Genomic DNA, 15,121 nt, shown 5'->3' on the forward strand with positions numbered 1-15,121 from the left:
GCCTTGCGTGAAGTCAGCGCAATATGGGCCGGCCTGGGAGGCCACAACCTTGTTTCTTTCTTTTTCTTATTTATTTATTTTAAATTTTTAGTACTTTCAAATATGCTAAATAAATATATTTTAAAAACACATAACATGAAACATTTGAAAAAAAATGTTAACCAAGCATTTGAAAAATGTAATATGTGTATGCACAAAATGTTTCTCATGTATATGAGAAATGTATACATAAAATATACAATGAGTGTGAAAAAAGTTGATCATGTATTTAAAAAATGTTAAGCAAGTATTTGAAAAATGTTAATCAAGCATTTAAAAAATTGCAAATGTGTATTATTATTTTTTTACCATGTATTCAAAAATTATTAATTTTTTATTTGAAAAATATGAATCATGTATTTAAAAAAATGTATATAGAAAAAATGTTGACCATGCATTAAAATACTGTTAATATTGTATTTTAAAAAATTTAACAAGCATTTGAAAAAATGCTATATGTGTATATAAATTAAACATTTATTAGAAAAAAATTATATATATAGCAAAAATGTACAGCGTGTATGGAAAAAAGTAGACATAAAAAATTATATGTTTTCTTAAAATGTTAATCATGTATTTTAAAATGTTAAACGTGTATAATGTTTCTGATGTATACAAAAAAATGTGGAATTTGTAGTGAAAACACAGTTAAAATGCGGAATGAAAAGCAATAAATCATAGTGAGATTTGTGAAAGAAACAGGAAACAATGAAAGAAAAGAAAAAAGAGAAAAAAAATCGTTAAAGAAACAAAGAAAATAAGAAAAAAAACATAGAAAACAGAAAACCATGGAAGAAAGAAAAGGAAACCAAAAGAAAAGAAAAGAAAATGAAAAGAAAATGAAAAAGAGAAAGAAACCCGAACAGAATCAGTACATGGAAGTGAGCGATCTAACAGAGCTAATGAATGTGCACCTAAGTTAATGGGCCGGCCCTATATGCGGGTGCCTTCAGGTGAGACGAATGCTATACTCGGTATAAGCAAGATATAGCGTCGTGTGTGCATGCATGTGTGTCGGCCGTGCATGGCGCGTGTGGATGCAGTAGATGTGTGTGTATGGGCCGCGTGTCCATGTCGAGAGCTGCCACATTTTTTTCGTCAAACCAACCTCAAAACCCATTCAATAATCTGAACAACAACAACAACAACAACAACAACTAATGAACAACCCAATGGTTCAGGAAAGAATTTGCAACATCTTTTCTTACACATAGGCATGGCATCACGTGAATGAGGCATAACTATATCTTATCTAGATGAGTTTTAGACACTCTCAGGAAAAAAACTATATTTGCTCCTCACTTAGAGCCACTACACATTTACAATAAAAAATTAGTTTCCCAACCACGAACATATAACACATGCGGCCACACATTTGTCATGTTGTTAGACACAAGAAACAATGATGCATACCTAAGGTCCGCAACATTGTTGATTCGGCGGTCAAATCTAGTGTAGTAGGGCCAACAATACAGAAAATTTATGCATCTACACATGATATTCTAAATCAAATGTCTAATGTATAAATGTTGATGAGTTGGGTTGATTTGAGTGAGTTGAGGTGAGGGGTGCAAGTCACCGCTTTTACAGCTAGATTGCACATTCTTATGCAGACAACACATTAAATCAAGAAAAAAACGTGATGTACAAATTTCCATGCATACTTATTACAAATGTTGATATTTTTATCAAGTTTTTGTGTAGGATGTTGATAGGTTACAAACATATTGATTTCCATTTAATTTTAGTTGCATAATTTTCCTATCATTTAATGATTATTTATGATTTAGAGGACTAACCTATAAATGATTTTTTTGAGAAAGCGTGCTTTCTGTGAACTTGTGATTGAAAGAACTTTTTTCAAAAACACTAAACATTCATGAGAAACTTTTAGACAAAATCAAAAAAACCTTGCCGATGCGCACCCTTTCTTATGAGGACCTCACACAACCACCAAGTGTGAACATCCCCATAATCACACCAACATGATCTGTGGCCCCACATTGCCCCCTCCTGCCGCCCTTCGGCAACAACTATACATTAGGTTAGTTGATGTTTCATCGTGGATCCTAAGAATCTATGGCTTGATGATATGTCATCGCCTCCATGTTCTGTGTGTTGATTACGGTAATTGGTAACATTTCTATAAACTAACCAGTACTAGATTATGAAATCTCAAGATTAGGTATTCTATAACTCTCTAGATATGTGAATCTTTTTATAATTTTTCAATTGCTCAATTAAGTGATGCATGATGTAATCCCAATTGCTAGTTTTTCTTTGCTATTGTAGTGAGTAATTGAGTGATGATTCACACGGTTTGATGGAACAACTGAACACAAAGCCACACACTTGACCTCGATGCCGTTGCCATGTCCATGACTTATATCCAAGAAATGACGAGAAATGCTGAGGGTGAGGTGGATGAGGAGGCCGAGGAGATGGGAGAGTGGCCACCCAAACATTGATAAAGAAGACTAGTCGGTCGTGCAACTACAAGACTGGGGAAGGTGTAGTTTTGTGTGACTTTTCGATGAACATCTCTCTTGATGCCTGATTAGTCACTTTAGTGATCCGGTAAAGGAGTAAGGATTCTCGCCTTTTTCGGCAGAGGTGATCCTGAGTTATCGAACCCACGAGAGGAAGGCGCCCTTGAAGTCAGAGATTTCTACCAAGTTTTTGCAATAGTATTAATTTCAGCTTTTGACCGGATGGAAATCAAGTTGAAATTGAAAACACTTGTAATAAAAATAGACATGGGTATGAGGACTTTTAATACAACTATATATTTGTGAACAAGATCACTATGATATTAATTTGCGCCCTGGAAGTCATCCATCGAGATGTGCTTGCAACATATCAAAGTGGGGGTGTGTCCAAATTACGTCTTGACCGAAGCGCATACTGCATCAAGAGTCAATGGTCCAACCGAAAGGCCCTATCCGTTGCGCGGGTTCCCAAGTAATTAACATAGGAATCAGAAAAAGCAATGGTCGTTTAATGACTACACCTCTTGTATCCCCGAGGATAGGATCCGTGTTATGTACTAAACATTTATGTCACTGATGTTCAGAATAACACATCACGGCCTCCCTGCCCTTAGCCTCTCGGTGGCTCGCTCTCCATGATCCTGGTTACCTACAGAGAAGACGAATGCGTACGAGACAGGAGACAACTACGAAGCAATTTTATATTACACATACGGGATGTTAATTAAAAATACTTCCATCGAGCACTCCAAAAAATAGATCGGGTTGTAGGGTTATGCCAAACCATGACCTTACCAAACTACCCACACATGAACATCAGATCACACGGAGAAATCATTGAAGAACATATCATGAAGATTAATTGATTGATAATATGTCTTACAATAGATGTTGAATGTGATACATGATTACGAAGTATGGCTAGTTGGATGAATGCTACATGGTGGAGATGGTGGCGGCATTGGAGATGTACATGGGAAATGGCGACGACTAGGGTTGCTATGGATGATGAAGATGGAGGTTACAACGATGTCATGTGTTATTTCTAGCATTGCCCCCTTCACGGTATTCGTAGTGGTGGATCAGAGGCCGCCTTTGGCAGGCCATACGACCACGCATATGAGCATGTGCGGTCATATGGAACGTCGTCTCTTGCTCTATCTTTTCTTGTGCGCCTCCCACTTGATCTTCTTTATATGCTCTTTACCCATTTTCATGTATTCGCTTGATTTCGTCTATAAATAGCCCATTTCCGGTGGAATCCAAATAAATATAGGATATTTGCAATCATTTGCATTTATTAGTCATTAGTAGCAATACCGGTGCGAATATCTTGGTTTTTGTGAAGTATCTCGGTTTAAACTCAGGTTTGATGAGCGTAAAAATAACACTCATCAATGCCACGAGTGGGGCCGCCAAACAAAGGACACAATTTGGAGAAGGATCGAGAAGTACTATGCTAGCCATGTGGAGGTATGCTCGAACTGTATAATCTATTATTTCACTCATCATTGGAGTGTGATCCAAGAACAATTCAACCGGCGGTCCGGATGTGTTGATCAAGTCAACCTAGCATCTCCAAGTGGAGTGCCCAAGAACGATTATGAGCCCACCATTCAAGCTCTTTATAAGCAAAGGAACACGAGAAACACCTGTGAATGCTTCACCTTCATCATTGCTACAAGGTTCTTGTTGGAAATGAGAAGTGGACAAGAAGGAACTATGGAACAACACATGAGAGGAAAAGACTTAACATCGTTGTTGTTGATGATGACTTGGTAGGGAACCCATCCACTCATCAAGTTCGTCCGGATGGACAAAAAAGGCAAAGCTAGGCAATAAGAATGGCGGTGTCGGAGCATACAAGGAAGATCTTATTGTGATAGTGGAGGTAAAGAGTGCATTGTCGGCCGACCGGAAGGAGGGAAGATGATTCATTTCTACGAGATGAATATGATGGAGGAGTATAAGTGGAAGGCAAAGGCGGTGGCCATGGAGATAAAGGTGCGAGCGGAATAAATAATACTTGAATTTGATGTGCAAAGGCTTGCATTGGAGATTGAGGAAAAAAGAAGAAGATTGATATTGAGGAGCAAAGACTTGCATCGGAGGGCGAAAAACATGCTATCATGTTCATGAATTCTAGCAACATGCATGAGAAGGCAAGACAATATTGAGAGTTAACTCATGTGGACATCTTGTCTAAGTTTGGTGGTGACGGCGACAATGGTTGTTCCTACGGTGATGACGCAATTACGTGAGCCCCTTCTGAACTATGATGGTTTTTGGACCACCAAGTTTAGGTGATTATTTTGAATGAACTTGTTCATTCGGTCCCTTTGGGCAAGAATTGTGGTTATTTATTAGTTGTTCGTTGGATTTGATGAAGTTAACTTATGCTCTTAGCTGAATTATGATGTGGTGTATTTCAATTCTTTATAACTGAATTATGATATGGTGCATTTCAATTATTTATGTTTGTTTTAAAAAGTGTTACATTTGTTTGAGTTGTGTGCGTAAACGTTTTGATGAATTACAAATAGAAAATTTGGGGGATACAATTTTAGGGGTGAGGGTCGATTAAAAGCATTAATCTCCAAAAAAATATGTTTTGCATATCTTTTGGGGATTAAATTCTTGTGGTGATTTGTGTGCGCTGGCCTGGTGGTGTGGTGGGTGTGTGTGGCCTCGTAGCGAGCCCTTCGCCGGCGCTGGTCCGTCCCAGCGACCTTGGACCCGCATCCTCCAACGTCCATGGTTTGCTGACGTCTCTACCGGCGCAGCTCCAGCCCCAACGATCTGGTAGTTACATCATTTCCAGCTTCATCTCCTGGCCAGCATCCTGGCCGCTCTGGCCCTAGAGGCTGCGTCCTCTCTAGCTCGTTGGTCGCTGGCTCTTCCCCTGCGCCGGCTCTCTATGACTTGCCTCCTCCTCGACGATGTCCTCCTCCATGCCTCGCCTTGTGCCAGATCCAATACTCGTGTATACGGTGGCACTCAGTGCCACCTTCCAGCAGCAGATGTAGCCCCACCCTCTCCTGCGGTGGCGGTTCTGACCAACAACTTTACTTCCTCATAGCTGGTTCCGTTTCGGTGGCTATGGGATTACTCATACTTAGGCCAGGGAAAAATCCCTGCTTGGATTGCCGATATTGGTAGCAGCGACACTAGTGGGTGTAATTTCCCTTTTTGGTGGCGCTGGCATGGTCTTTATTTTCACCCCTCTTTAAGCTCAGGGAGAAGCCCTAGGCCCGGTTCTTTGGCTCTGATGGCGACGATGTCACATCGTTGTTCTCCGACATGAGGTTCCATCTTGCCCGCCCACGGCATTCCCGTGGATGACCCTGGTGATGTTTTTTTAAGCCGGCCCCTAGGGGTCCCGATTCATTAAAAAAGAAGAGGGTTTCCCGGTTAATTAACGGAAAACCGGGCTAAACCGTCACAACAGCCCACACAGGGCAACATCGGTCGTCCTAGCCACCCACACGAAGATACAACAACGCTGCATAGAAGAAACACAAAGTCAAGGTCGTCACCAAGTGTTATCATCATCACTCCTCCACGAGCCAGCGACTCCGACTTCACCATCGACTTCCACCAACGAAGTCCTCGTCGCCGCAAACGCTGGAACCCATGCTGGCCCATGCCAAACAGTCGGCCACCGGCGTAGGCGCCAGACAACTCCGACTAAGAAGACCACCAAAACACAGGAGAAATGGGCAGAGTTGGCGCCAACTAACACCTCCATGAAGACCACCAGCCACTTGTCATTGTCACCGCCTAGGCACCTCCCGGGCAGCTCCGACTCCGCGACGGCATGGCGAGACCCATAAGAGACCTGTCAAGCATGCCGGGTAAGAACTGACAACTGAAGCACTGCCGCGACTCTGCACCGCTGGCCATCATCATACCTTTTTTTTCTTCTATCAATGAAAAGACACGCTTTTTGCGTTTACATGAAAAAATGTTGACACACATAGTATCTAATATTTAGATGAGAAATAATCATTGGTTGTACTAGGAATAGTTTGCATTGTACAATAAAAGTATGTATAATCAACGACCACGAAATACAATACCCATAGAATCCAGTCCAGCCATGATTGACCCCTCCAGTCCACGGCTCTGGCACGCCTCACGCCCATCGCGCATGCCAAGTGCCCGAGTCCCAGAGTCCCGGACGGACGGTCTCTCCCGCAGGCCTTCACTGACTCCTCCCACGTCCCACCGCTGCCACGCACCCATGCAAACCCACACGTACCCCCGCTGCCAACAGAAGTCCGTTTCACAGGCGCCGTGGCTTCCAGCAGGCACGCTCGCTTTCTGGGAGGCGCCCCCATCGAGATCTGCCCCGCCCGCCCCCGGCCCACATCACGCCAGCGGCCAGCAGAGTACCCGATGCCCCCACTAGGGAGGAAAAACAACGCACTCCAACTCCAGTGAGCAGCGAGCCATTTGATGCGAGATAACTACGCGAGGCTCCTCCTCCTCCTGCTCCCCGGTCTCTCTCGCTGTCCACCTCCGATCCCCTCCCCTCCTCCGCCCATTCCCCTTGTTCTCGTGATCACCTCCGGCCCCGAGGTCCGGCGAGAGGGACGCGCGGCGCGGCGCAGGTGATTATTTCTTTCCTCCTTGTTCTGCACTACCTAAAGCGACGCGGCTGCTATACATATGCGTGCGCTGCTCCTGCTGATAGCTATCCTCTGCTTCGCTTTTGCCGGTCGCGGGCGTGCAGCTCGCGGGAGGTTCTTGCTGCGGAGCTCGTCCATTTGCGAGCCCGCCGCCCTCCGGGTCAGAGGGGTAGCTCGCCGCCGGCGTGAGGGGGCCGTCTTCCGCGTCCGCGTCCGTGCGTTGGGGGTGAAGACAGGGACACAAGTGGGCGGGCTGCTTCGCCGCTGTTGCTTGTTGGTGGCGGTAGCCTCTGGAACACTCCCGCTGCAACAGGTGAGAAGAATATTTTTTTTTTCTCTCTTCGCCTTTATCTTTTTCCTGGCTTTGTCCGTGATGTCATGATCTTGAATGCAAGCGCGCACTAGTCTTTTTGCGGTTCCATATCCTGGCGGTCTTTATAACAATCTAGAAGGAGTTCGTGCCAGGAATTATTTCTTCTCCGCAGAAGCTCGTATTAAGAGAAAAATAAATCCTGAAATATGAGCCGGAATACTTGATATTATTACTACGTACTCCTGTGCCACTTGATATATCACGATGGTACACACGTTTTTCAGGTTCTGAAAACTAGTCTCCTCTGACTCATGTCGAGCTGTGGGGATAGGAATAGGATAGACGGTCAATACTACACATTTTTTCCACTGGAGATACATCGCTTTCGCGAATGCAAGCTCGTCTCCAGATCGCTGGGCTGGTCCTACAACTAGAAGAAAGAGTTGTTTGGACTCTGGACTGCAACCATGTGCATATGTACCCCGCAAAAAAAACAAAAACATGTGCATGTGGTTCTTATGACTCCGCATCGATGTCTAAGGAGACAAGCGCTGTGCTCGTCGATGCAGCTCGGTCACGAGTTTTTCCTTTCCTTTTTGGGGACAAAAACACCCCGGTGGCATTTTATTAGGAATCATATTTGAAATTCACTTCATTTCGACCAGTACTATAGTACACCCTCTGCCTTTGTTTCACTAATATAAGACGTTTTGGCAGTTTAATTTGAACCGCCAAAACGTCTTATATTAATGAACAGAGGTAGTAGTAGTAGTTTCTACTTTGTCAACTTACATTAGTTAAACTAAAGGATTTATATTTATCATTTCTCTGAATTTGTTTGCCTTCTTTTTTTCAAAAGGCAGGCCCATCAATTTATATATTTGGAAATACAAATAGCCAAAGTAGGCGTGGTCAGCATGCAGTCATATTGGCCACCGTTCATCCCTAACGCCGCCATGGAGAAGCCGGAGATGCATTCCTTGTACAGCGATTATGCACATATATTTGACATGTCAGCAGAGAATGCAAGACTGGGCTGCTACATCGCTCCCAAGATTGGGCACCTGCCTGTCTTGTTGAAACGCTATGTCCTCCTTACTGGAAGCGCAATTTTGACCATTATCATCCGCTACAGAGCTCTGCTGGATAGATGGATACTGCAAAAATGCGCAATCTCCCACTCCCAGGTTAGTAGCTCAATATTGACCAAGAGCTTTTTAATTCACACATTTGTTTCCTTTCCTTCAACTGAACATTACACGTATATTTTGCTCATCCCACCTTAATCAGATTTCTGACTCAATGTGGCAGGGTGCACCTGTTCAGTCCACCATGATGTTGCGATCCTGTTGGCAATGTAGATCCTTGCCTTTGTTTCTTGGCATTGGTGTTCTGATGGCAAGGCTCTGTAGCTACATAACCATTCAGAGTCATAACAATAATCGGCAAGTCATCCGCGGCATTGAAGCTAACCTTGAGGGCGATTCGATCATTAAGAGTAACGAGTTGTGCAATCAGCAGTCCGTCCTGCCAAGTTTGCTTGGCAGCAAGCACGAGTATCTCCGTTTGCTGCTTCATTTTATTTGTAGCACCGCCATTTTTAAGGGGCATACAGCGCCAAAGGTGGTCAGCTTCAAGGGGAGGAGCATACAGAAGAACTATGATATCAGTGCACTTTGGAGTATCGTTGCAAAAAATGGACAATATCTTACTTTTATTGGAGCATTGGTGACTCTGCAGATATTTCTACAGATGAACAGAGTGAACACTACCACTTCACTCCTGCCAATGCTGATTCAGGCAACAAGTTCCAGGAGCAAAGCTGCGGTTTTCAGCAAGATGGTGATAATTCTGGTGAACTCATGCGGCATTCTTGGATCCGCCTTCACGACAAAAAATCACGGTCGTGCGGCAACGCTAACCGTCAGCATTGTTCTAATGGTATTTTGCCAGGTAACTAACTAAAAGGTCCAAACTCTTATGCTGGTCCAGTTAACATGTCTCCCTTGCAAAATGCTGACATGAACCATTACTGTCATTATTTCTTGCAAGATGGCGATTCCATTGATTGTTGAGTTCCACATCGGGTTCGGCGGCGGAAGCCGAATGCTGAGAGGGTACACCGCTGCCATGTTCTTGCTCACCTGCGTCGTCTCCTGCGGCCTCAGTTGGTCATGGGGCTCCATGTTCTGGACCTTTCCCGGCAAGAAGGTCCACTCGGCCGGTCAGCTGTTGGGCATGGCTCTGAATTTGGCCCTCTGCTACGGCCAGATGCAGTTCTTCCTGATGATGCTGTGGCGGCTGAAGAACGCCATCCTTGCCTACTATGCCATGTGGATTTGGTCGTGATTAAATTAGGGTCTGCACATAAACCACGGCTAGACGATAGCGCCGTGGAGTAGTTCAGTGGATCTGAATCTGTGATGCTATCCCTTTTCTTGGACATATTTTTGTATATATATTTTCTTTTTTGTAAGTACCTCTCTGAATAGTTCTCCTGTAAGCTTGCAGGGGTCCTATCTGTAGTAGATCGCACTGTCTATATGTGTACATAGAAGCATAAGCGCGCTTCGCTGCTCTGATCTTCGATGTGGCGATTTTCTTTTCTCCTGTTGGATGGCTATTTTGCTAGCTAGTTTTCGATTGAATGTTAATGTTTTCTTGTTGGGACAGGCACTACCATTTCCAAATTGTTATGACCCCATCTTTTTTTTTCTTGAATACGCACACTCATGCGTACTATGTATTAAAGAAGATGACTACTATGTATTAAAGAAGATGACGGGGAAGGAATCCTTCCACGTCGGCGAGTACATGTTACAAGTTACATATGGACCAACTCCACCGGTAAAACTGGAAAACTACTCTAGCCTAGTTCCTCGCATTTGCCCACCTTGCTAGCCCTCCGAAGAGAGGCTCTACATTCCCGTTCAAGATTTTGGCTTGTTTCCATGCGCGTCCCTCGTCTTCAATTCCGAACGAGCACCCGTGAGGAGAGAGGCGTGCCGTCCGGAGCAGATCGTACATGTAGCGGTGCAACAATCCCACAGACTCAAGTTGTCAATCGGCGTCCACTGTGGTCTATCCAAGGCCCGACATACGGTAGACCAAATCTCCCTCGCGAAGACGCAACCCAAAAGGAGGTGGTCAATGGTCGCCTCACGCTGCGCGTAGAAGGGGCATGTGACGCCTGGATAATTAAGCTACAGTAAATCTCTGCTAATGATGCCACGTCACCTCTGTTACTGTTGCTAACCCTCGTGTTAGATCAAAATGTTTCAAAATCAAATTCTAATTTTTGACAAACAATAGAAGTTTCTCAAATATCAAAACAAAAATGTTCGGAAGGTGACATAATTAAGTTTACTAATTTAGGTACAACTTTTGTATTTTTCCAAAACTAAAATATTTAGGAAATGAGAGAAAACAGTACAGGAAATATAAATAAAAATAAAAAAGCAAAATTGTAAACAAAAATAATAATTAAAAAGGCCCCCCTCCACTGGGCCAAATGGCCCAACTGGCCGAAGCCGGCCTAGTCCCCCTGGCCTATATGGCCCTCCCCACCACGAAACCCTAATCCACCCACTACCCCCACTCCCTTCCCAACTCTCCCACGTCGCTCTTCGCCCCGCGCCGCTCGCCCGACCCTGTCGCCCCGACGCCCATCGCCCTTCACCGACGCCGCCCCGTCCTCACCTCCTCCCCGACCAGTCACCCAGCGCTCGACGCCCTCCTACCCCGTCGCTGCTCGGTGTCGCCGCCCGGAACGACACCGCCGCGGCCTGCCTCGTCGACGGCCACCTCGCCGGACTGCCTCCTCGACGCATCGTCCCCGTCTACCTCCCCACGCCCCACTGCCCGAACCCCTACGAACCCCTGTGAGCTCCATCGTACGTCCCCCCTTCTCCTCTGATCCGCATCGTCGTCGCCCGCCTGTGCCTCGGCGCTACCGAGCCCGGACCTGCTCCGGCCGAACCCGCCACCCCCTTCCTCATCGCGCCTTCGGCGCCGTTGGTCCGCTGCCCGCTGCTGCGCCCACGCCCAGCGCTGCTGTTGGTCGCGCCCTACGCCTGCGTCACTCCGGCTGCCGCGCCCACCACCTAGCGCCCGCTCCCAGCCTGGCCGCGCCCCTACGCCTCAGGCACACGCATGCGCGCGCCCAAGGTCGCGTCTCGCTCGCGTGCGCCCGCCCGTCGCCTCACCGCTGTTGTGTGATGCTGCTCTGCTGCAAGGCCTGGCCACCGGCGCCCCGCCGTGCCCGGCCACCCGCCGCTGCTCCCGGCGGCTCCGGCGAGCCCCCCTCCCCCCCCCCCCGCGCACCACCTCCTCTAACCGGGACTCCAGCGCCCGCGCGCACCGCCCTCCCCGTCGCCGCTACTGTGGCTGGCCGCTGCGCTCGACGGCGCCCCACGCCGCGCGGCCTCGCTCGCTGCCTCCACCTGCCGCCCGCTGGTGGCGCCGCGCCGCGCCCTGGTGGCGTCGCCCCGTTCCCCCGGTCGGGCTCGGCGCCGCACGGGTTGCGCCCGCAACCGCGCCCGGTGACGCCCCCCACCCGCACCCGGCGCCCGTTAAGGCCTTCGGCCTATGACATATGGGGTCGCCCCCTGAGAATGTTAGAAAAAAGGGATTAAAAATAAATAATAAAAAAATATTTATTAATTAATTAACTTAATAAATTGTGTTTAATTAACCTAATTAACTATTGTTAATTAATTAAACAGAAATTAGATTAGTTAAATCCTAATTAGAATAAACAGAGTATGACATGCGGGACCCACACGTCAGTTTGACCCAGTCAACGTTCTGTTGACTGCTGACGTCATGATGACGTCAGCATACACTATTCTGGATAATGTTAGAATTAAATAGATAAATAAATTCAGAAAATGATTAAAACTTTAGAAAAACATAGAAAATAAATCGTACCTCAGATGAAAATGTTTTCTACATGAAAGTTGCTCAGAACGACGAGACGAATCCGGATACGCAGCCCGTTTGTCCGCCACACATCCCTAGCATAGCGAACATGCAACTTTCCCCCTCCGGTTCATCTGACTGAAAACGCGAAACACCTGGGATACTTTCCCGAATGTTTTCCCCCTTCGCCGGTATCACCTCCTACTGCGTTTGGGCAACCCTAGCAGTGCTCGTTGTCATGTCATGCATCATCATGCATATGTTTGCATTATATTTATTGTTTCTTCCCCCTCTTCTCTCGCTAGACTCTGAGACCAACGCCGCTGCTACCCAGATCGACTACTGTGTTGACGACCCCTCCTTCTTGCCAGAGTAACTAGGCAAGCCCCCCCTTGATCACCAGATATCGCCTATTCCTTCTCTGTACTGCTTGCATTAGAGTAGTGTAGCATGTTACTGCTTTCGGTTAATCCTATTCTGCTGCATAGCCTGTCATTGTTGATACAGTTGTTACCCTTACCTGCAATCCTAAATGCTTAGTATAGGATGCTAGTATCCATCAGTGGCCCTACATTCTTGTCCGTCTGCCATGCTATACTATCGGGCCGTGATCACTCGGGAGGTGATCACGGGTATATACATATATACATACATACTATACAGGTGGTGACTAAAGTCGGGTCGGCTCATTGAGTACCCGCATGTGATTCCGATGTGGGGGCTGAAAGGACAGGTGGCTCCATCCAGGTAGTGGTGGGCCTGAGTTCCCGACGGCCCCCGATTGTTACTTTGTGGCGGAGCGACAGGGCAGGTTGAGACCACCTAGGAGAGAGGTGGGCCGGGCCCTGGTCGGCGTCCGCGGTTACTTCATAATAACATGCTTAGCGAGATCTTGGTATTTGATCTGAGTTGGGTCATTGACCTTATACGCACTAACCGCCACGTGGGACAAGATATGGGCAACCGGCGTCGTGGTATCAGCCGAAGCTCTTTTTGACGTCAGCGACTGAGCGGCGCGCGCCGCATTGGACCGTAAGCCCGCGCTTGTATTAAGGGGGCTAGGTCTGCTTCAGCCGCATATGCAACGTGCAGGTGTGCAATGGGCGATGGGCCCAGACCCCTGCGCGCACAGGATTTAGACCGGCGTGCTGACCTCTCTGTTGTGCCTAGGTAGGGCTGCGACGTGTTGATCTCCCAGGCCGGACATGACCCAGGAAAGTGTGCCCGGCCAGAGGGATCGAGCGTGTCGGGTAATGTGGTGCACCCCTGCAGGGAAGTTGATCTATTCGAATAGCCGTGTCCACGGTAACAGGCGACCCGGAGTTGTACCTTGACCGTATGCCAACTAGAACCGGATACTTAATAAAACACACCCTTCCAAGTGCCAGATATAACCCAGTGATCGCTCTCACACAGGGCGATGAGGGGAGGATCGCCGGGTAGGATTATGCTATGCGATGATACTTGGTGAACTTACCATCTACTCTCTTCTACATGCTGCAAGATGGAGGCTGCCGGAAGCGTAGTCTTCGACAGGACTAGCTATCCCCCTCTTATTCTGGCATTCTGCAGTTCAGTCCACCGACATTGCCCCTTTACACAGATACCCCTGCATATGTAGTGTAGATCCTTGCTTGCGAGTACTTTGGATGAGTACTCACGGTTGCTTTTCTCCCTCTTTTCCCCCATTCCATTCTACCTGGTTGTCGCAACCAGATGTTGGAGCCCAGGAGCCAGACGCCACCGTCGACGACGACTCCTACTACACCGGAGGTGCCTACTACTACGTGGAGGCTACTGACGACGACCAGTAGTAGTTTAGGAGGATCCCAGGCAGGAGGCATGCGCCTCTTTCGATCTGCATCCCAGTTTGTGCTAGCCTTCTTAAGGCAAACTTGTTTAACTTATGTCTGTACTCAGATATTGTTGCTTCCGCTGACTCGTCTATGATCGAGCACTTGTATTCGAGCCCTCTGGCTTGTATTATGATGCTTGTATGACTTATTTTATTTTTAGAGTTGTGTTCTGATATCTTCCCGTGAGTCCCTGATCTTGATTGTGCACGTTTGCGTGTATGATTAGTGCACGATTGAATTGGGGGCATCACAACTTGGTATCAGAGCCGACTGCCTGTAGGAATCCCCCTTCCAACTCCTTGGCCGAAGTCGAGTCTAGTAATTGCAAAAACTTTTACTAACATGGCTGTGTGGCTTACGGCCCACGTCGCCATTGGGTGGTATTAGGATCTTTTATTCCTCGCCTATACTCCATGACTCTGATCTCTCTTCTATTCGGGAAAAAATGAATTTTGCTAACTCTAACATTAGGATCTCGTGATCACTTCCATCCGGAGAGCCCCTTATTACAGATGATCGCCTGCTGTGCCAGAAGATTCCGAAGATACTCTCTGATGTTTTCCCGAGACCCTTGTGTCCTTCGCCGTTGCAATCCCTACCACCGTAAATCGTTATGGATAACTACCTGCAATCGTTGTTCATACCTCCATCCCCAATTGATCTTGTTATTACAAGATTCCCTTAAACATTCCAATATCCCGAGAATCCATTATGCATGCTGCCTTGCAACTCCATTTCCGCTTTAATACATCTATGGATAATTCCTCACACTCATCGAGGATTTGTTCATTCCTAGTTGATCATGTGGTCCACAAGATACTTTGAAATACTATCCGGTCTTCCGATAATCTATTGCCAACTATTGTTCTGCAA

General features: G+C 46.6%; 1 protein-coding gene across 2 annotated transcripts; it reads left to right on the plus strand.

Annotated features, from left to right (window-relative positions):
* Positions 1 to 6,881: 6,881 nt before the first annotated feature.
* Positions 6,882 to 10,054, plus strand: LOC109736824 (sugar transport protein 5). 2 transcript variants are annotated; one of them, XM_020296043.4, is made up of 5 exons: positions 6,882 to 7,141; positions 7,264 to 7,472; positions 8,332 to 8,659; positions 8,784 to 9,425; positions 9,525 to 10,054. In XM_020296043.4, the coding sequence occupies exons 3-5, from the start codon at positions 8,390 to 8,392 to the stop codon at positions 9,819 to 9,821; spliced, it is 1,209 nt and encodes a 402-aa protein (XP_020151632.1). In that variant the 5' UTR covers positions 6,882 to 7,141; positions 7,264 to 7,472; positions 8,332 to 8,389; the 3' UTR covers positions 9,822 to 10,054. The 2 variants fall into 2 exon arrangements, with proteins under 2 accessions (XP_020151632.1, XP_020151631.1); XM_020296042.4 differs by having other exon boundaries at positions 6,915 to 7,141; positions 8,336 to 8,659.
* The last annotated feature ends 5,067 nt before the right edge of the window (positions 10,055 to 15,121 follow it).

Source organism: Aegilops tauschii, chromosome 2 (genome assembly GCF_002575655.3).
Source record: "Aegilops tauschii subsp. strangulata cultivar AL8/78 chromosome 2, Aet v6.0, whole genome shotgun sequence".
Classification (NCBI taxonomy): Eukaryota; Viridiplantae; Streptophyta; class Magnoliopsida; order Poales; family Poaceae; genus Aegilops; species Aegilops tauschii.

What these genes read in the sequence shown, in the direction of transcription:
- LOC109736824 (XM_020296043.4), top strand. Translation starts at nt 8,390, where the DNA reads ATGCAGTCATATTGGCCACCGTTCATCCCTAACGCCGCCATGGAGAAG. An exon ending in GCGCAATCTCCCACTCCCAG is followed by an intron (nt 8,660 to 8,783) that starts GTTAGTAGCTCA and finishes TCAATGTGGCAG; the next exon opens with GGTGCACCTGTTCAGTCCAC. An exon ending in TTCTAATGGTATTTTGCCAG is followed by an intron (nt 9,426 to 9,524) that starts GTAACTAACTAA and finishes ATTTCTTGCAAG; the next exon opens with ATGGCGATTCCATTGATTGT.